Consider the following 22,418-nt stretch of genomic DNA (forward strand, 5'->3'; position numbering starts at 1 on the left):
AAGAGACAGGCTCATGTATATTTATTCCAAATTGATAAATAATTCAAATGAAATGTTATACTTCAAGTAGTACACATTATGAATGAGTAAAATTGGCATATTTTACAGTCCTAAATTAGTGTCTCCAAAGTCTGTGTTATTTAAAATTCTAGTAAATAAGCCGGGATGCGACAGAGACAGAATTCTTTGATTTGTTGATTGACAAGTGAACTGTCATTCACATTCGCAATATGGCCGAGAGTTGTATCTAAATACGGAACATAATAATTGTGCGCGAATATATAATTTCCCATGCAAATGATACATTGTTTATTTTAATGACTTAGTGAGTGAAGTGTCGCGGTATGTTTCCCTTAACTCCACCGGTCGTGAAACGGCTGTTAGGGTGGAAAAAAGGCCCTGAGGGTTCATCTGCTGCCGAAGATAAATGGTCTGAGAAGGCAGTAAAGAGTTTAGTTAAGAAATTAAAGAAAAGCGGAGCTCTCGAAGAATTGGAAAAGGCGATATCAAGCCAAAATAGTCATACGAAATGCGTAACTATTCCCAGGTTAGTCTAATATTGATTTATTTTTTCGTGATAACAATCATTTGGGAATGTGACGTTTCCGGTGGCTAATGTGTATCCTTGCAATGTTTTTGAACCTTATATCCCTGAAATAGGAATGGTTTTCGGTGAGCAAATCTATTGCTAAAATCTTGAACTTAAATGACATTTTTGCTAAAGAAATTGGTTCTAGTTTACAGGTAAATCTAAACTTATAAGATTCTTATTTTATAGTATTTCTTGAATCTTTATTTCTCATTATTCGATAAAGTTCAATATTTTCTGTGGTCGGATTATTTCGGTGGTCCTATTACCCGGCTAAATTCGAAAGTCACCTATTAATAGTTGACTGCCGCAGATTGCAGCGACCATCGCATTTTGGTTGCATAACGTACAGGACGTAAAATCGGAAAGGTCAAGACTCCGTCAAAACAAATCGAAGTGCTCTGTCAACATGGCGGACATATTTTGAACATTGCGAATTCTTTATTGCTAATTTCCTAAGTAATTAATACAGGAAACGTGTGTTTTATACATTTTTTGTGTTTTGTGCGCATTTTGAAGGACATCCGCGTATCCTTTCGTCCTTGAAAGTGAATACGTCAGTAGTTCCGTGTAGTGTTATTGATAGAGTTAACAGCTTCTAATTTATGCGACAATATTGCAATTCCTGTGTAATAAATACGTGTTCCGGAGTTTTATTTGGTGAGTATATTGTTCTTGTTTCTTATTTTACACTAAAAAGTGGTTATTTTAATGAAACAATGCCAATCAGAACCTTATTGGATTTGTACATTAAAAATTCTGTGCCTTGCTGCAACTATGGGACAATGCCCCAATGACATTCCGCCAGGAAATCATTTGCCGCCAAATTCATGCAAATTCGATCGATTGCATTCTAATTTATTAATATTTTAATTCATAATTACTGATAATGTGAAAATAACTGAATACATAGTTATTTTTTGGGTTATTAACTTATTTTAATTTTATAATTCTTATTGACTGTTGTGTTAAGCTCATTAAAACTTGTCTGGCCAGATTAATGACCTCTTTTGACCTTTCCAAGGAGGTTTTATGTTGTTATGAGTTAAAAATTGTTACTTGAAAGTTAGTAGTTCTATAATAATATGGTTTAGATAGTTACTGCTAAGCAAGATTTTAGATTTTAGATTTATTTCCCAAGTAAGGTCATTTTTTTTATTAGTTGTGGTGGCCTAGTGGGTAAAGAACCAACCTCGCGAGTATGAGGGTGTAGGTTCGATTCCAATTCAGGCAAGTACCAATGCAACTTTTCTAAATTTGTATGTACTTTCTAAGTATATCTTGGACACCAATGGCTGATAAAAAGGTGAAGGAAAACATCTTGAGGAAACCTAGACTATATAGTCTGAAATCATCAACCCACATTGAGCAAGCGTGGTGATTAATGCTCAATCCTTCTCCATGTGAGAGGAGGCCGCAGCCCAGCAGTGGGACGATATAAAGGCTGAACTTACTTATATATTGAAAGGGGACAACCATAAAAACTATGGGTGGATTGTGTGAAAGTCGATATAGTTCCTTGTGAGATGACGGCAGATAGAAGAGTGTGGAAGGAGAAAAAGTCCTATCAAGATGGTTTACCTTTAGTGCTTACTCAAATGGAGTAAACTTAAACTAAGTTTTCTATTCTTCTCCTATTTGATGTAGAATTTTATAGTTTTGGATGTTTTAAAGAAAAAGGTCAAGGATTATTGACATTTACACAGGGGTCATATGGGGTCATTTGACTGCAAATGTCATATCTGCATTATGCATTTTGTATGCATGTGAATTTATTAGGTGTACAATAAAAGTAAAATTCAGATCTCGTCTCTACTAATCAAATAATTTTGTTGTTTTGAAGTCCCATGCCTTGGGGGAATTTCATTGCCGCCCGCTTATAATCATCAGTGGTATTTTTACATCTATCAAAGGTGTTTAAAAGCAGCTGTATCAGGTTATTTGGCTTTAGCACTTGCATTTTTTATCGCTCCATAAAATATAGCCAAAGTTAATCAGAAATAACTCATAATTTTAATGGTAATAATAGTATAATTAGTGTACATAATACAATGTTGAATTTCTTCCACAGAGTGAAACCTAACGAGAACGTGATAAACGGACAGTACCGCAAAGGATTGCCGCATGTTGTCTATTGCAGGCTGTGGCGTTGGCCGCAGCTACAGGTAAGACACATTATATTGATATTTATTTTGAAAACTAAGTTTTGAATATGAAAATACATACACACATACTAGTTAGAAAGAGGTAGTTTTCTTTTATGTTTACAATTATTAGCAGAAATGATTCATTTGTAAAACAAGCCTGTCAAGGGTCTTAAAGATCTTATAAATAGTACATACTGCACTGTATTTTGTTATATAACACAAGTAAGGTGTTGTAGACACATAAAAATTTCAATTGCCTAATAGTAAAATTACAAATTACGGGCCCATAATTTTGTAACTTTAGTTTGAATTAATAATGTTGAGTACCTGTGACTGGCATCTGAAAATGAAGCACTGATGAAAAAATTTGCTAGCAGAAAAGCTATCTATTTCAATGTAATTATTAATATACATTTCAGAGCCAGCATGAGCTAAAGCCAGTGGACCACTGTGAATACGCTTACCAGTTGAAGAAAGACGAGGTCTGCATCAACCCTTATCATTACAATAAAATTGATTCACCCGGTAAGTTATACTTTGTTACACTATTTTCTTGAGCTTGATATAGATTAATTTGAAATTTCAATAAATTATTAATTAACTTCCACCTGCGGTTTCACCCAGTGTCTGTGGGGATTAATTCCTACATCTGAATTAAAGGTAGTCTACAGCCTTCCTCAATAAATGGGCTAGCTAATACCGAAACAATTTTGTCAAATTGGATGTGATAAAGCTACAGAGTTTGTTTGTCTGTTTACTTCAACACGCAAATTTTTGTAACCACTGGTCCAATGAGGGTTTTCTAAAATGGCGTCCACGAGGTGGCAGCACCGAGTCGTCAGGTCCAGGTAACTGTCAAAGTGCTTATCTTTACTATGAATAGTGAACGATTTTAGTGTTTTTTTTTTTTTATTTTATAATTAAAGCACTGCATTATTGTTTTACTATTGAGGTTGAGTAAATAAAAAAAACTAAATCATATTGTGTTAACAAATTTTTCAACAAGCTTTTCCTTAGTACCAGTGACTTTTGCACCCTCTCTCTTAGCTCAATTTTTAGTTCGGAAACCTTATTCTGACCGTAGTCCATAATAAAATCAATAACACTTCCAATATAACAGAATTTCAATAGACAATAAGTTCGGACCCTACAATTCCATACTATTTGACAGCTGTTTGGACCTGACGCATACGAAGCGCCGCCTGGCGGCAGAAAACGTATCGAAAACCCTCATTTAAAAAAATCTTTAGATATTCTATTGGTCAAGGAAATAGGCTACTTTATATCTGGTTACATTAAGTAGTTCCTACCGGACGAGGGTTAGACCACTAGCAGAAGCTAATCAAGCTTACTAATTCCTTATTTATTATTATTTTAATGTGTTATTGTGTTGTTCCAGCATTGCCCCCGATCCTAGTGCCCCGGCACGGAGACAGCGAGGTCCGCGCGCCGCCGCCCTACACGGACTATCACCAGCCGCATCACGAACACACTGACACGTTAGTATTTATTACATAATAGCTGATCCCGCGAACTTCGTATCGTCTTCTAAACCTTCCCTGGACCTCTACAAACATTTTAAAACCAAAAAAAGCCAAATCAGTTCAGCCGAGCTTTTCCAGGAAAGTTTACCAGGATGCAGCTGAGTACCAGTGTTTTACAAGAAGTGACTGCCCTATCTGACCTCCACAACCTCCTCAACCCAGTTACCCTAGCAAACCAATACCCCTTGGTAAGACTGGTTGTCAGACTTACTGATTTCTGTAATGGTACCACATGACATAAGTGTAAAGTCTCGATTAGCGTTGAAAACCCCAGCGTTTTTTTTTCTGTAAATATATTTAAAAATACATTGTCGTTTTTATATACTACTGATATCGCTCACGCGTTGTATCGCACTAACGCAGTTTACATACACCTGTGTATGTAAACTGCGTTAGTGCGATATCTGAACAAAATAAATATGACAAATGCCTTTCAGGCTGAATTAGATCTTTAAAATGCTGAGATTTCATGCTATTTGCAAAAGCCGGCCACAATCCTAAGGAAAGTCGATAAATCCTTATATCTCAGGACAGGATATATCCGGTTCATATGATACGGCTGATACTCGAAGTGCGGTTAAACCTAGTTTTAACCGGTTGACCAAAGCATGACTAGGATATTGATAACTGTAATACGGATATTGTAATACTAAATAGACAAGTGAAGGAGAAAAACAATTAGTAATCAAACTTATCATTTATTTTCAATAATAAACAAGTTGGTTCAAAAACCGCCAAAAGTGCGATTCGGACTCGCTCACGAAGGGTTTCGTATAAAACGAGCAATAATAAAACATGTTGGCTGTATGGGGGCCTCCTAAAATGTTTATTATATTCTAGTTTTCAGTATATGTATTTGTGTTTTATAGCATCAACAGAAATACATATGTAGTCTGTGAAAATTTTAACAGTCTAAATGTGGCGGTTCATGAGACAAAGCTTGGTGACAGATTGACAGTAAAGCAGTAGTAATGACCCCCTTTTGTTGTTTTATGAGCGTTAAGTTGATGAGTACCCTATTCATGTAGACAACTTTCGAAAATTGCCCTTGATATCTCAGCGATTCCATCATCAGATTCTTGTCCTGATGACAATGGGACTGGATGGGGATTTGGGAAGTACAAACAGCTTAGCTTAGCACATATGTCTAGATTTTAAGAAATAATGTTATATATTATTGTGAACTTTGATAAATTAATAAATGTTTTGATTTGATTTAAACAAAAGTATTGTTCATATCGGTTGGTAAACGACGGATATGCGCGAACAAACATACAAATACACATTCGTGAGAATCTGCTTTTTGGGAAGTTGGTTAAAAATGACACCTGCATAATTAGTTTGGTTTTTCAAAACAAGATATTGCATAACTAACAATAACTGATATAAGTTAGTTTTGATTAGATTACAAAAATAATATAATGATAACAATGCAATATTTTTTTACGCAGTTTTTAAACATCCTTCAAAGGACTTTGTTTTTACCCATATCTTAGTTTTTACACATCTCTACAATGCTACAGTGTCTGTAAGTGAAATAATATTTATTTTAAGTAAAATGCCTTGTCTTTTTCCAATTGCCAGTTTGTTATGACGAGTTCTTCCGTGTTTCGGAAGGCACATTCAATTGGTGGGTTAGAAGCCGGAAAGTCAGACCAGTCTTTTCAAAGGGTATCGGGTCGCCCAGGCTTCTGGGTTGAGGTCAGATAGGCAGTCTCTGCATGTGGCTCACTGGTACTCAGCTGCATCCTATTAGACTGGAAGCCAACCCCAACTTATTTTTCAATGGGAAATCATCGAAATGACCCCTCCTGCTGTAGGTTAGCAGCGTGAGGGAATGTCAGACTCTCACTGACTAAAACCGACCATGTTCCTTCTTAAGCCCTTTATGTACCAGGGCCGCAGTAACTTTCGAACAATCCCGCAGCCCAAGCCTTATTTCAATGAAGATAACTTTGATATTTTTTACGGTTCCGTACCCAAAGGGTAAAACGGGACCCTATTGTTTTCGCTCCTCTGTCCGTCGGTCCGTCTGTCCGTCTGTCATCAGGCTGTATCTCATGAACCGTGATAGTTAGAGAGTTGAAATTTTCATAGAAGATGTATTATTGTTGCCGCTATAACATCAAATAAAAATACTGAAAACTAGAATAAAATAAATATTTTGTGGGGCTCCCATACAACAAATGTGATTTTAAATAATGGTACGGAAACTTTGGTGCGCGAGTCCGACCCGCACTTGGCCGGTTTTTAAAATCCCTTCCATCCTTTCTCCCTTTGACATACATGTCCTTCTCTCTCTCACATTCACTCATTGTATGTGTATAATCCTATACATATTTGATGATATTGTTATGTATATGTTCCAGTGTGATGCAGAGCGGCGGCGTGGTGGGCGTGGGCGCCCACAGCGCCATGTACCTGGAGGCCACGCTCGCGCAGCAGGTGCCAGGCAACACCACCGTGCATGTGTCAGTATATTAATAAGGATTATTAAATACAAAAATTTTGGTTGTCCTTTTAAAATGTAAGAGATCACTGAAAAAAGATTTTTGAAAATTCACCTTTTAAGGGGACTAATATGCGGGTGCAAAGTTACTGTATTGTGGATGTATAACATCTAAATTACATGGTAAGACTTTTTCTATCACTCGTACTTGAGATGCAGACGGCATTAACCAGTAAGCCACTATTTAATGTTCTACCTCGTTGGTCTAGCTGTGGGTTCAATTCCCGGGTCGGCACAAAATCACTTTGTGGGTTTTCGAAACTTTCACAAAGCATCCCGTAGTCTGGAAGTTGGTGATTGATTTATTATGTATGTATATTGTGGTGTCGGATTGCCGTCCTATCACGCTATGAGAGTGAAGGAATAGTGAGTGCATCTATGTCTGCGCAAATGCTCGTGCACTATTATATGTCCTGCGCAGCTGGCTAATCTCCTTACACGAGAACAGCCGCCGTAGCCGATAATCGGTTTGGAGGACATCATCATTTAAAATTGTTCTAATTTGCAGGAGTTCATCAACGGTGGAGACACCTCCCCCGGGCTACATCAGCGAGGACGGAGACCCGATGGACCATAACGACAACATGAGTGAGTTTGTACACAATTTTTATTATATTTCACACACATTCACTCTTACCAAGAAGTTAGCGGCTGTTAAACCTGAAAAACAAATGTGTTACATAGCCACTTCAAGCCTAACGATGTAAATAAATTCATACTAATTTTAGAATTAATGAAGATACAAATTGCAGCTTTTTAAAATATCTGAGGTTTGGTAACCGCTGGCTCTTGTTCTTTTTTGTATAGTACCATATTTTATTACTAGCTGATCAATTCGGGCCATATACCACTACCAACTCATCTTATTATTCAAATGTCAGCTGGGTCCTACCCACTTAACGTGCTTTCCGAAACGCTGAGGAACTCGTCATTAAAATATGGTCACCCATCCACGCTAGCGTGAATTAATCCTGATGATTGACCTATACAGCTGTCTCATACCAATTACTTACTAAAAGAACATCCTCTCTTCCAGACTTAACCCGTCTAACCCCATCCCCGCCGGGGCTAACAGCCGAAGCAGCCCCAGTCCTGTACCACGAGCCAGCGTTCTGGTGCAGCATCAGCTACTACGAGCTCAACACGCGCGTGGGCGAGACCTTCCATGCCTCGCAGCCCTCCATCACCGTGGACGGCTTCACCGACCCCAGCAACAGCGAGAGGTGAGTTGGCTGATCATCGGCCGAGGCGGCTGATCGTCAGCCAAAGTGGCTAACCTTGAAGGTGATCGACCAGCTGGTCATTCTATCAACAGTGAGAGGTGAGGTGGCTTGGCTGATTATCGGCCAAGGCTGCTGATCTTGAACGTGAACTGGATTAAAATGAGTGGCAAGTATAATCATCACCACTGGCTGATTGTCGTACAATGCGGCTCTTCTCTAAGGTGATCAGCCAGCTGCCCAATGGAGCGTACTGCCTATCTGATACCGCAATATTATTGTTTATCCACTATCTACACTATTCTATTGCTTATCTTTATGCAAACAGTTTATGTAATTTCTCATTAAAAAATGTTCTAATACCCTATTATTTGCTTGACAGGTTCTGCCTAGGCCTGTTGTCTAACGTGAATCGTAACGAGGTGGTGGAACAAACTCGCAGACACATCGGCAAAGGAGTCAGACTGTATTATATTGGCGGTAAGTAAATTACTATCAATATCATTTATCACCTTTATCACCAGCCTTTTTTATTGTCACACTGCAGAACGCAGGCCTCTTCTCATACAGAGAAGGAATGTTAATCACCATGTGTATAAGGTATCAGACCCTCGAAAACTCTAATTATCATACTTGGATAAAATATATAGTTTCCCAACAGAGAAAGAATTATTAAAATTGGTTCAGTAGTATCAGAGCCTTTACAAACAAGCAAACAAAAAAAAGTTTTTTTTTCTTTGAATAGAGTGTAGATCTATGGAAGTAGCAGACAATTTTTTGTGTAAATATTATAAATATGACACCTTTGTACTTACGAATTTAGGTAACGGTATAGGTTCGTAACGTAGTGTAGGACGTCCTCAGGCACGGTGGAGTGATGACTTGCGCAAGACGGCTGGCAGGAGCTGGATGCGAGAAGCCGAAAATCGATCTCAGTGGCGTGCACTTGGAGAGGCCTATGTCCAGCAGTGGACTGCGATAGGCTGATGATGACCTTTGTACTTACATAATTCAGATAAATAAATAAATACATGCATTCATTGACTGTACCCATATCACAATTTTCTTAATAGTTGTAGACGTGTAGATATTTTAAACAGCACTTATAATAATTTCTTTATTTCCAGGAGAAGTATTCGCAGAATGCCTGAGCGACTCGTCGATATTCGTGCAGAGCCCCAACTGCAACCAGCGCTACGGATGGCATCCGGCCACCGTCTGCAAGATACCACCAGGTCAGTTAGTTATCTGCCTAGCCATTACCTAAATTCGTCAGGATATTTGAAGAAAAGATAATCGGGCCGAATTTTTGTAGGACGTTCTTAATACGGTCTATCAATTTTTTTTTTTAACAAATGAGTACTGAGTTTACCATCTCTTTCGCACAATGCCAGTATTGACAGATTGCTTAACATACGTATTGAAAACTTCTATTTACTTACTACTTATGATTTCAGTTTTTAAGTGATATCTGTTGTTCAATAAACAATTCTTCCAAACAACCAATATTATTAGTATATTTTTGTTAAATTTTGTGTAAATAAATTCTTTGTGGTTGCTTTCTTTACCCTATCGAATCTCTCTATCGCTCTAAGGTTTGCTATTAAGGCGACGAATTGGTAAACAATAATTCCATAACCGGCACGCGCATCTAAGGCGCCAAAAGGGGTCGGAGCGTCTGAGCGGGGCGAGGATAACAATACGCGCGCTAGCTTATAAAAAAAAAAGTCGTAAGCGACAAAATGGTTTTGTAATTTTATTATTTAGAAATGATAATTTGATAAAAATTCCTTCTACAATTTTAAAGAGTATGTATATACTCAACTACGAAAAAAGTTAAGAGGCTTAAATCGGTCCCGTTTGCCCATAATATGTGAATCTCTTTTTAAAAAGAGGTATGTTTGATATATTTTTCTCTGTTATAAAAGTTACCTAATCATGTTTTGAAGTCTAACAAAATAAGGTTTTTATCATGAACTTTCAGGTAACCAAGTTGTATTTTGATCCGTTTTGTATTTACTGAGAAAAATTGAGATCATTAGCGCCAAAATTTCCAATTCGTCCTTTTAAGATAATTCAATTCTGGGTTTTAAGCTCGCCTATGTACAAACGCCAGCAATTAAATCTACCCTTACCTGTCAAATTTTACCAAACGAACACTAACCTTCCACTATTGTTATAAGGTTGAAATTATTGAAGAAATTGACAGAATTAGCTCGCCTTTGGGAGCTTAAAACGAGCTTAAAACCCAGCCATCTTTCAGTATTGAACTCATTTAAAATGTGTTTCTGCATGCTTTTTAAACTAACATCTAACTTTATATCCCCAGGCTGCAACCTCAAGATCTTCAACAACCAGGAATTCGCGGCCCTGCTGTCGCAGTCGGTGTCGCAGGGCTTCGAGGCGGTGTTCCAGCTCACGCGCATGTGTACTATACGCATGAGCTTCGTCAAGGGCTGGGGGGCCGAGTACAGGTAGATATAGTGTTGTTTTATTTACTTTATTTATTATAAATAAAAGTAAATAAAATCAAATTATATACAACGCCCAACAAGACCGTTGTAACGGTCTGACTGTGGGCTCAATGAGTAATAATATGATACTAGCTTCCGCTCGCGGCTTCGCCCGCGTGGTGGGTTGATAAAAAACAGCCTATGTGTTAATCCAAAGTATCACCTATCTACATACCAAATTTCAACCAAATCGGTCCAGCCGCTTTTGCTTGAAAGAATAACAAACATACATCCATTCATCACATTTTCACAAACTTTCACATTTATAATATTAGTAGGAAGAGTTCTTCCGTGTTTCGGAAAGCACGATAAACTGGTGGGTCCCTGCTATCCTTTGAACATCTTTCGAAGTTATGTATTACGGCTAGTCCTAAGCCAGAAAGTCCGACAACCAGTTAATACCGAGGGGTAAAACACTGGTACTTAGCTGAATCCGGTGAGAGTGGAAGCCGACTTGGGGTCGGCTTCCACTCTCACCTCATAGTTGGGAAAAGGCTCGGGAGATGATGATTGACCAAGGGGTATTTCCGTATTTGACCTGGAAGAAGGCGCCAGACCTACCTGCCTAATTTTCCTTCCTGTATGATTATAACTATAAATATATTTTTATTTTCAGACGTCAAACAGTGACATCGACGCCGTGCTGGATCGAGCTGCACCTGAACGGTCCGCTGCAGTGGCTCGACCGCGTCCTCACTCAGATGGGCTCGCCCCGGCTGCCCTGCTCCTCCATGTCCTAGGTATGTAGTCCTCATCATCAGCAGCGACTGCCCCGTTGGTCTAGCTGTCAACAGCGCTACTGCTGAGCACGAAGTCTTCGTTCGTTACCCAGGACAGCAGCCCGAAGTCTGGAAGTTGGCGGAGTTACAACCCCGTGCTGGGGTAAGTAAGGCCGGAATCCGCGAATGCTACTCAGTAGCAGTCGTTGCTACAATACCACATCAGAGGCCGTCAGGCGGGTTTGAGACAACTCTGACACAAGGGCTTGCTTGATTAAACCTGTAGCCCACTCGATAAGATGAAGGAGTTCATCATCATCAGCCTTTTTATCGACATACTGCTGGGCTGCAGGCTTCCTCTCACACGGAGAAGGATTGAGCGTTCATCACCACGTGCGCAAGATGCGGGTTGCTGATTTCAGACTTTATACTCCAGGTCTCCTCGAGGTGTTTTCCTTCACCTTTAATAAGCCGCTGGTGTCCAAGGTATACTTAGAAAGTACATACAAACTTAGAAAAGTTGTTTTGGTATTTGCCTGACCTGGAAACGAACCCGCTCAGGTTTGAGAGGTTGCTGCTTTACCCACTAATAATATAGAAGAAAAAAAAACATTTCATCATATATTCTTTCTCTTATCGAGAAACCTGCAGTTTTAATCACCTAACAAGCCCTAGTGTCAGAGTTTATAAATATGTTTTTTCTTCAATACTGTGCCCTAGTGGGTAAAAATAAAAATTCTATAAAATATTATTAAAATATAATTTTGATGAAAAACTCCAATCATTTTCTCTTTCAGACCCTCCACAGAGTAAAGAGAAAGAAGTTATACTCACACACAATGTACAGAGTTAGCTCAAAACAATGAATACCTCCTTTTTGAGTCGTAGGCTTAACGTGAAAGTACATAAGTATTCATAGATTTTAGCTTATACTTGCAAAAAAATAAGGTATATAATGTGCACAGTCTAAAAAACTCCCAAAAATATTATAATTTATAAAAAATCGGAGCACATGTTTGAAAAATGCATTATTGCATTGTGCAAATCGCATCGGTAAAAATTTCTTTGTATATTGATAAAATATTTCGCTTACAAACATCCTAATTGAGAATTTCCTACCTTTCTCTGAAGTCTGTTAAAATCTTGGAAAACTAATCTTTGATAAATCTATGAATATTTGTGTAGTCTTCGCACGCAATATTTGATAATAAACAATACATATAAAATATAAATGTTTTAATAAAATTAGAGTTTACCGTGCAAAGAGTATTATTTTTTCTCTTAGTAAATAAAAACCTTATTGAAGTTTTTCCAATCGACTTTATTGCGCTAAATAGCGCAGGTTGCGCAAACTTTTGCGCTAAACAAGTAATCGTAAAAAAAACGATACTAACGTTTCAATCACTTCAGAACGCCTTTGCGCTAAATTACGCAGTTTGCGCAAACATTGCGCTTATTATTTTGAAGGAAAATAAATACTTTTTGCACGGAACCAATATGTAAAACAAGTCTGTGATTAATTATTGCGTATTATTGACGAACTTATCACAAAAAATACAAACATTCAACCTCCTCCTTTTTGGGAAGTCGGTTAAAAATAAACAGCTATGTCAAAATGTATGAAAAAGTAAAAAAACATCTCGATGCATACGGAATTGATGATTTCCTCCCTTTTCTAAGTCGGTTAAATATTTTTTAAAAATTATTTCCTCAATAATACGCAAAAATATATGAAACAGCGTCCCTTTTTGTACGTGTTTAAGGAAACGAAATTATTTTTATTTGTTATTGTACAATGTACATGTAAGAAGTAAAAATGTGAATCAATATGCAATATTTTTAAGTCGACGTTATGTACAATATGCAAATGATACCTAAGAATAAACCCAATTCTGCAGGTCAGAACTAAATCTAAATATCCCGCGTCCCGCGGAAACTACTTTCTTCATATAGATAAAAAATAGGCTGTATGTTAAGCCATATTACTGACAAGTTTCATCAATATATATTCAATAGTTTTTGCGTGGAAGAGTAACAAACATACATACATTCTTGTAAAGTTTCGCATTTATAATACCTATGTGTATTGAAATGTATAATTAAGAGGACGAATTGGAAATGTTTCCGCCAATGATCTCAATTTTTCTCAGTAAATACAAAACGGATCAAAATACAACTTGGTTACCTGAAAGTTCATGATAAAAACCTTATTTTGTTAGACGTAGAAACATGATTAGGTAACTTTTATAACAGAGAAAAATATATCAAACATACCTCTTTTAAAAAAGAGATTCACATATTATGGGCACACGGGACCGATTTAAGCCTCTTAATTTTTGTCAAATTATCATTTCTAAATAATAAAATTACAAAACCATTTTGTCGCTTACGACTTCTAGTTATAAGCTAGCGCGCGTATTGTAATCCTCGCCCCGCTCAGACGCTCCGTCCCCTCTTGGCCCCTTAGGTGCGCGTGCCGCAATACCAATAATTCCATAACCCTTAAACAATTTTCTTGCAATGTCGACATGCTTTACAAATTGTCATAAGAAAGAATTTTTTGGAAAGTTGGACGCGGGTGAACCCACAGGTAAACATTAGTATCATTCATATATTGTACATAATGTTTTGAAGAACAATTTACTCTTAAAAAGCAACAAAATAATTACACTATTGACATAATTTCGCCATCGCATCGTGCATTTATCGATTTTATTATATTATTAGCACGGAGAAAGGAAGGACGAGCGGAGATACCATAACGCAGGTAGGTCAGTCCTTCTAGGTCATAACGATCAGTTACGAGTGAACTAACGAGGCGTTCGGGTCCCTACACACATCAGTCGAAGATTTTTGGTTTTACAAAAAATGGGCGGGTTCCAAAGAAGGCGGAGACTAACGTTCCTCGTCCCCCGAACACCCGCATGTTGTCGACGCTACTTTCTTATGAGATTTTCCGTTATGACATCTCCGCTAGTCATTTTGTTCTCCTTGATTTTATTAAAAAACCAATGTGTATTGTATACATAGTTGTTTTTTTTTTTATTAATTATTAATATTAAACGTCAACTATAGTTGTGTGGTTTATGATAGTAAATTTGTATGTTTTGTGGGAACTGAGTTCGAGTCTTGGACGGTGAAAAAATTGCGATCTCTTTGGCACTTTGGCTATGGTTTTCGATTGAAAAAGTTTGGTGTTGTAAATTGTCTATGGTGGTTAGAAAATTAACCATAAATAAAGAGTATTACAAAAGGAAAGCATTTGACAATGGTTTTCGATCGAAAAAGTTTGGTGTTGTATATTGTCTATGGTTGTAAGAAACTTACCATAAATACTACAATAATACAGAGTATTTAAAAAAAAGCTGGAATTTCACACAAAACATATGAGTAAGTAAAGAAAAATGTAAATATATCTACGTTTTTGATTTAATGTTTTTTAATTATTATTTTCTATGGATTACTATGTAACCTTAGTTTTAATCGAACGGTTATTTATATGTAAAGATTTGTACTATCATTGGGATGCATTGCTTGAAAATTAAAGGAGATGGCCAAAAAAACACCCAGAGTCGACAGAAACTTCATATGTACGATTGGATTCAGTATAATGTAAGGATTAAAAAAAGTATTTCATATCATCTAAAAACCATGGGGTTCTCTTTTTATAACGTTTTTTCGATCATGATTTTAGTTCACAGAAAAGTTTACTTTTACTGTTTCATGTTCATTAGAAGTTGAATGCAGACTCGTGATTGGACCGTTTTGCATCGCTAAGTCATTTGTTACATTTGACAATGTCACATGGCACGATTTTCAAAGACAATTTTTAAAAAGACGTTTCATAGCCAGTTGTGAAGGTTGCATATAACTGCGAAACCTCTCCAAGTAAGTAAGGTCGGTGCTTTCGTGTTTGGAGTTGTTAAATATAAGACCTTTTAATCTCCAGGCAATCTCAGTAACTATGGGGATATTACTGTTGGCTAGTATAATCTTAGTGTACATAGATTTTTTTTTTATGTTCCTTGATGTAAATGATCTTTAAAATCAATATAAATTCAACAACCTATTTTTGTGAAAATATGATATAGCTCCTATACCCCATGGATTTCAGGCTGGAGTTTTTGGCACCATCAAAGGTCTATCATAATGAACCTATTGGTAAGCATTTCATTGCTGTCGATTCTGGGTTTTTTTACTATGAAAATTTGGCCATCTCCTTTGATAAAAAAAAACATTTGCCATTAGGTTTTCATATCGATATAACTATTTCACATCTCTACAATAGCGCTGTTTCTTAAAGAGTTATCAAGTTAGACTAAAGCATTTGGTTGACTATCTTTTAGATTTTTCAATAATTATTTTTGACCAAATTCATCATCATCATCTCAGCCATAGGACGTCCACTGCTGAACATAGGCCTCCCCCTTAGATCTCCACAGATACCTGTTGGAGGCGACCTGCATCCAGCGTCTTCCGGCGACCTTTATAAGGTCGTCTGTCCACCTTGTTGGTGGACGTCCCTTAACCATATTACTTACACATTTTTTTTTAATTAGTAAAAACATATTGTAATCGGCAATGCATCAAAATGAAACGCGACAGGGGTTTCGCGATTATAACCCTGCCACGTAGCGAGTAATTGGCACATTATATTATATATTTACTTATTACTTATTGACTTGAAAAACTAAAAAAAAAATTAAAAGCTAAAAGAGAGGTTATTTTGGACAAGTTTTAAGACGTATATGCGACAAAATTGGTAAGTTTTATTTGCCAAATACATTGAACAAACATTGAACATCTTTGGCAGTCGTTACGGGTAATCAGAAGCCAGTAAGTCTGACACCAGTCTTACCAAGGGGTATTGGGTTGCCCAGGTAACTGGGTTGAGGAGGTCAGATAGGCAGTCGCTCCTTATGGCACACTGGTACTCAGCTACATCCGGTTAGACTGGAAGCCGACCCCAACATAGTTGGGAAAAGGCGTACAACGTATTTAGGCGTTTTAAAAAAGTGGTTGAGATGCTTATATGTATTTGAAAATCTATTTATTTCTTAAATTCCATGTATACTTATCAATTTTGTCGTACATACTAAGAGTAAAGGTATTTTTAATAGATGGATAGGGATGTTTGAAAAACGGTGGCTTTGAAATTTCTTTGAAAAAATATTTATGGATAGATAAAAAAGCAGCTACATGAAAAAAATATGTTTATTTTTTTATGAAATTTCAAAGTCACCATGTTTTTCATAAGTGTAGTGAGAATGTATTATCTTTTTTAAAATTATTGTTTATATTTATGGAAATTATGTGAAATCTTTATTTATTCTACCAATTTGTTATATCAGTATTGTTTGCTAAGCACAATTAAAATGACATTTTGATATATAACCCTTTATATAAGGTGACTGGTATGTAGTGACCAAATGGTCAGCCATCCACAGAATGACCGCGCCAAGCGTTGCTTAACCTTATGATTGGTCGATCAGTGGGAGTTTGCCTTAGCCACGAGCTCTGAGAATAAAAAGTAATGAGTATAGAAAAAAGTAACTTTAAGAAATTTTTTTTAAATCGTGAGTAAAATCACGTTTTCAAGTATCAGTCACTAATTACCAGTCACCCTATACAATTTAGTCTTCCAAACAATTTGATCTTAGTTATTATTAAGAAAACAGTTTAAATACTGCAAAAAATATTGTTTAATCCATTATGCACCAATCTCCGCTAAATATAAATTAAAACATAGTTATGTCTCTTTTATTAGACAGAGATAGAAATATGTTTAATTACTTTTCAGCGGGAATTCAGTGAACCGGTGTTGCAAGCTTTAAAAAAAATATTTTCTTCTATGATTTGTTTATAAAATACATTCTCTGTGTAACGGTTAATATCGTGGTTCGGTGCTAGATTGATTGGTTAGAGGGTAGAAGTGAGATCGCTTCTAGTGACAGATTTACATACAAAATGTAAGATTTTTTATATGTATCACAACACTGGATTTATTGGGTAAAGTAGGTTCAACCTTGAGAAGAAACTTTAAAAGGGGTGTTAGGTTAAAAAGAAAGATCCGATTACAAATAAAACATTCGAATTCAGAACCTCCTTTTTGGGAAGTCGGTTAAAAATAGGTTGAATCCGATTGTTATTGTAAGAAAGTACAATTATCATTTTGTTTTTAAATATCAATGACGACGAAATGGAATCGCGTGTGTTAATTTGTTTAAAATATATTAATTATTATTATTACTTTGTGACTAGGCGTACGATCAACGGTTTTTTTTATTATAATTATTTTGTCATAAAAATAATGAATTTAATAGGCAATTAGGAGATTGTTGGTTTTTCAACTGATTTGCTTGTTGCGTTGTAAGTTAATTATTGATAAACATTTTGGCAATATTTTGCAGTTTTTCTTCATCTAATATAAAAAATCGACAATTTGTAAAATTCCATATAATGGAAACATTTTCAGACAAACAAAAAACAGCTAAAATTACAGTAAGAAAAATAATATACTAGGTGAGAAATACTGCAAATTATTGTCTCATGTATGCAGCGTTAATATATTTATAAATACCGGCTCTTTTTTATTATTATTGTAGATGATTTTGGTGTCTGTTTATGAAATAAACAATAATAAATACATATATTGATTTTGTATTGTATCGTAAGTACAACATTTTTCCACTTTTAAAACATTTTAAAGTCACATTTAATTCAAATTCTACCAATTTGGTAGTTGTTTTTGTGACCTGGTAATCTTCATTTTTAATGGCCACATTTTAATAATATCTTGTTTGATATGTATTTTGTTAGTTTATTTGATAAACAGACATCAAAATAGTATATTTAGTAATAAGTTTACGTTATCAATAGTGTAAGTTGTACCATATTTATGTTTTACTGGCTTCCAAACTTTATTTGCGGCGGTCTCACTGCGTGGGATGTGTTAGGAATATTATATGAAAATAACTACCAATAAACGTGTGGTTTTTTTTATTTTTGGTGTGTTTTATTTTTTAATGTCCTTGTTAGCTTTGTTGGAAATTATAAAAAATATACTATAACCAGTATCGGAGAATAAGATTCGGTTCTGTACTTTCGGAGCTTGTAGGCTTCCTGCCCACGTTTGATATCGGTCGACCATATATATGTATATGTATATATGGAATATGAGACCGAATTTTTGTAGGAGAAAAAAGAACACACTCATAGTAATACTGCTACGCACACTGTACGCTTGTCATCTGAACGTAGCCTTATGATTCTGAATGTTGCCAGGGGTCGTCGGTCAACAGATAATGTATCTTCTTCTTCTTTCTCCTGCCCTGTTCCCAATTTTACTTGGGGTCGGCGCAATGTGTCATTTTCTTCCATTTTCCCCTGTCATTCGTCATACTGGCACTCACTCCCTTCCTATTCATATCATCTTTCAGGCAATCCATCCGTCTTATCTTAGGGTGCGTCCACATCTGGCGAATGTGCCGCGAATGCGCAGCTCGCGAGCCGTTTGCGACCTGCCCGCGAGCTGCGCGCGTGCAGTCACTGCAATAGTTTGGTGTGCCTCTTTAGCGCAACTCATGCAAGGCTCGCGCACTCAGTTCGCGCGAGCGGCGCGCGATCTGCGCGCACTCAGTTCTCGCCCTTATAGTTCCGTATACTGGCTCAGTACTATCGAAGATGTCAGACGTCGCGCGCCGCCTGCGCGCTGATCGCGTGCGGCGCTTAGGTCGCGCGCGAGCTGCGCGCGGGCGGCGCAGAAGCGGAGCACGAACAAAAATGCACGCGCGCAGCTCGCGGGCAGCGAGCAAACGGCTCGCGAGCTGCACATTCGCGGCACATTCGCCAGATGTGGACGCACCCTTAGGTCTTCCTCTGCCGGACGTATGCGGACAAAATATTTGTAAATAATTTGTATATGTATGACCTTGCCTATCATTAGAATATATGTCCATGCTCACAGCTAGTCAAGTAAAAAGTTTTGCTTTACTTTCCTCTATGGTTGACCCATTGTTGTTTTACTGCAAAAATAAAACCCGAAAATTGTACTTTTTCATTATATTTTTATCAAAACACTTACAAAATGCCACTTCACAAGACGGACTACACACGAATAATTTTTGTACCCGGCTCCCACTTATAACTGTTGAAGCCGCTCCGAACTTTCTTGACAATGCTATTCACCATTGACGGCTTCTTAACTGTCTCCATAGAAGTATAGTAAACTATATTCGTGGAGGGATCGCAGCTCAAGCTTTCGTCAGACTTCCTTCTGGAAACTTCTGAATACGTGTCTTGGCTAAGACTTGAAGTTGACCTCCGTATCCCGGAGTGAGACCTGTCTATGCTTTGGACTTTGATTTTGCCGTCTTCGGAGACCATGTCGACTCGATTCGTGGCTCTGTTGCTGAGGATGGCGGCGCAGCTGTGAAACTTGGAGAACTTGTCGTGGACTCGGTGTTCCAGGTCTACATGAAGGCTTAGCTGTCGCCTGCGGAAAAATATTTAGTTTTAAATTTCGATTTCGAAGTGGATATGGTTTTCTGCGGGTGGAAGTGAATAGGGGAAATGAGGGTGCATTTCCCCATAATAACCAAGGAGTTAAAACTAACAAGAGAGTAGCTGATCTCTTCACCAGCCGAAATGGACCTCCAGCTGTTAAGGGTGTTGAAAAAGGATAGGGCTCCATGGCAATTGGGTAAAATTGGTTTGCCAGACTTACCTTTCCTAATGGTTAACTGTAAGAGTTACTGTATAATGAAGAACTATCCACAACAATCGTTGATTGCCAGGCAACTGCACATGGTGTTCCTAGACCACGGTCTTTCAACTTACCAGGCTCGTGGTTAGTTTTACCTGTAATTGAAAGTCTCTCCACAAATGTGACAAGTGATAGGCGAGCTGAACTGGTGTTTCGAAGTCACCTCGGATTCAGCAGATGAGGCGCACTTCGACTTATCCACCTTCCGATGTAGGTTCACGCAGCTAACCGTCCTCTTGTCAGAATCCGACGATTCAGCCGTTTCATTGGTCCCCGATTTAGAATTCTGCAGGTTAGATTCAGAGAATCTATTCTTCTTGATTTCCGTCAAAATTTGGTCCGGGTCAGAGATTTTATCGAAGAACGACACGATTTTCTTCAATTTATCTTCTGGAACATCACATTTCGTCAACTCGGGGTCGGTTTGGGTGTTACTGGCCTTCTTGAGGGTCTGTCGATCGGTTGAAGGGGTGGAGATGTTGGTGGCTCCCAGCTTGGTGATGCCGATGTGTTCATTCTCGTGGACAAACTTGTCGTACTCTCTCTCGAAGCCCTCGTGGCAGTAATGACATATGAACTTTCTGTCGGGGAAGTGGCAGAGGTTTAGGTGGTCGTTGTAATTTATAATGCCTGAAAAAGTAAAAGAAGATTATATTACCTGCTAAAAACATTGTTATACAGTCGACTTTGATTACAACTACAGTCTTAAAACTACCAACCGTAAGAGCGCATGCAGCATCCCAAAATAGGACACTGCCTCGGCGTGGTGTCCATTAAACAACTCCTCTGAACCGATTGGACATAAGTCAAGATCACTGGGCTGTTGACATCCCTCAGTGCGATCTCAGACTGTATCTTCTTCGGCCGCCGCAGCCTCCTGAACCTCAGCCCCCTTCGCCGTCTCTTCTCGCAAAAGTTATGCGTGATATTATTATCGCTGGCAGCATACACATGGCCGTTCGGTAACACGTAATTCTTATACGGTCTTTCCCGACGAATACCGAAGATTCGCTGTATGAAGCACTGGAACCGGGTCAGCTTTCGCTTCTCATTGATCATGAGGAAGGGGATCGGCGGGTGAGGGTGCTGATGAGGTTCGCTCGTCTGTGTGAACTCGCATTCTCGCCGTTCCGGCCCCACGGGCTGTTCTACCATCAAGTTTTTGTCTACCGATGAGTTCCTTTCAGTCATGTTTTCTTTGGACTCCTGTGTGGCTGAGTACTTGTTGTCCTTGGACACTAGCGACTCCATCTGCGTGGAAGTGCAAGAACATTGAGTCATTTTCAAGTCTCTGATGACGGCGGTCGCGATGGATTCCTTCTCCGTGTCAGTGTGGACTGTGGCGTCGCCGCTGGAGACTTCGGTGGTCCCGGCGCATGCGTCAGTCTTCGTGCGATGCGACCGCTTCTTCCTCTTCTTGTTGGCCTTAATATCCTCCTCTAAGTAGCCTTCGGGGCCGTACGATTCAGGCAGAATCCCAATCACGCTTGCATCGTATATTTGGAAGAGTTTCTTAAGACATTTATACTTAGCTTTAAGCACCTCGTGTTTTTTCTTCGGCACCCATTTATTAGTTAGATGCTCATCTTCGTTCTCGTTGCGCTCTGGTATACTCGTTAAAGTCGGTTGCTTCCTATACATACCGCGATACCAGATAGCCAAACTACAGAAAATTTTGATTACAAAAAAGAAAATGACACTAGCGAATACTTCGCAATTTCGATATGGTATCATAACTGTACCGCTTTACAGTTATTAAATAATGGTTTTTTATATATTGTTGACTTAATCCTGATGAGTGCATAGTGTAGTGACATTTTTTGTCGGAAATGTCAGACTTGAAAACAAAATGCGGCTGAAAGTTGCATTCTTTTTCAAGAAAGAAGTTTGCCAGCCAGTTGTAAAGAAGGTTGTGTTTATATTATTCGACTTTTGCTTTCAAAGGAGTCTTAGTCTAAAGCCAAAAAGTTTTATTCCGATGAGGCCTTTGCTCTTATAGTTATCGGCACGGATATTGAGCCCTGACCTTCACCTGCGCAGAAGCGATTTATTGGTTTATTGCCTTATGTGTACAGTGCGCAAAGCGATCCCCACTCTTCCGCCGAGAGCTCAATATCCGTGCCGGTAACTATAGTAAAAAGTCGTAATTGTACAGTTTCAAAATTGGGTCCCGGAGTTTGACTATGCACACATAGGACTAGCAAGCAGACATTAGAATTTAAGTCGGCCGATGATGGCTTTATGGTAGGTAAATTAGTAAGTAGGTATCTTAACAAGGGTTGCCCAGGTATCTATTATAATTAGGTTGATGACGTCAGGGGCCCGATTCTACTAAGTTAATAATGTGGAAATCGAATCGCAATATGATCGCAATAGCAGTTTTAACCATATCGGGCATTCTGCTAACTAATAT

General features: G+C 38.0%; 2 protein-coding genes across 3 annotated transcripts; one reads left to right on the plus strand and one right to left on the minus strand.

Moving 5' to 3' along the window:
• The first annotated feature begins 221 nt into the window (after positions 1-221).
• LOC124643437 (mothers against decapentaplegic homolog 3) lies at positions 222-12,962 on the plus strand. Of its 2 annotated transcripts, none has more exons than XM_047182424.1 (12): positions 222-547; positions 2,661-2,754; positions 3,156-3,261; positions 4,136-4,235; positions 6,650-6,751; positions 7,298-7,377; positions 7,826-8,012; positions 8,392-8,489; positions 9,137-9,244; positions 10,339-10,483; positions 11,139-11,262; positions 12,039-12,962. In XM_047182424.1, the coding sequence occupies exons 1-11, from the start codon at positions 345-347 to the stop codon at positions 11,260-11,262; spliced, it is 1,347 nt and encodes a 448-aa protein (XP_047038380.1). In that variant the 5' UTR covers positions 222-344; the 3' UTR covers positions 12,039-12,962. The 2 variants fall into 2 exon arrangements, with proteins under 2 accessions (XP_047038380.1, XP_047038381.1); XM_047182425.1 differs by lacking the exon at positions 222-547 and adding an exon at positions 681-744.
• A 6,372-nt stretch (positions 12,963-19,334) lies between these two features.
• LOC124643439 lies at positions 19,335-21,739 on the minus strand. The gene is made up of 3 exons (XM_047182427.1): positions 20,725-21,739; positions 20,101-20,635; positions 19,335-19,735 (listed from the first exon to the last, which is right to left on the minus strand). The coding sequence occupies exons 1-3, from the start codon at positions 21,737-21,739 to the stop codon at positions 19,348-19,350; spliced, it is 1,938 nt and encodes a 645-aa protein (XP_047038383.1). The 3' UTR covers positions 19,335-19,347.
• Between the last annotated feature and the right edge of the window lie 679 nt (positions 21,740-22,418).

This window comes from Helicoverpa zea, chromosome 27, assembly GCF_022581195.2.
Source record: "Helicoverpa zea isolate HzStark_Cry1AcR chromosome 27, ilHelZeax1.1, whole genome shotgun sequence".
Lineage (NCBI taxonomy): Eukaryota > Metazoa > Arthropoda > Insecta > Lepidoptera > Noctuidae > Helicoverpa > Helicoverpa zea.

Coding starts and splice junctions, on each gene's coding strand:
- LOC124643439 (XM_047182427.1), bottom strand. CDS start 21,739: ATGATACCATATCGAAATTGCGAAGTATTCGCTAGTGTCATTTTCTTT. Junction 20,636..20,724: donor ATGCTGCATGCGCTCTTACG/GTTGGTAGTTTT, acceptor TTACTTTTTCAG/GCATTATAAATTACAACGAC. Junction 19,736..20,100: donor GGAGAGACTTTCAATTACAG/GTAAAACTAACC, acceptor ATTTTTCCGCAG/GCGACAGCTAAGCCTTCATG.
- LOC124643437 (XM_047182424.1), top strand. CDS start 345: ATGTTTCCCTTAACTCCACCGGTCGTGAAACGGCTGTTAGGGTGGAAA. Junction 4,236..6,649: donor CATCACGAACACACTGACAC/GTTAGTATTTAT, acceptor TATATGTTCCAG/TGTGATGCAGAGCGGCGGCG. Junction 10,484..11,138: donor GGCTGGGGGGCCGAGTACAG/GTAGATATAGTG, acceptor TTTTATTTTCAG/ACGTCAAACAGTGACATCGA.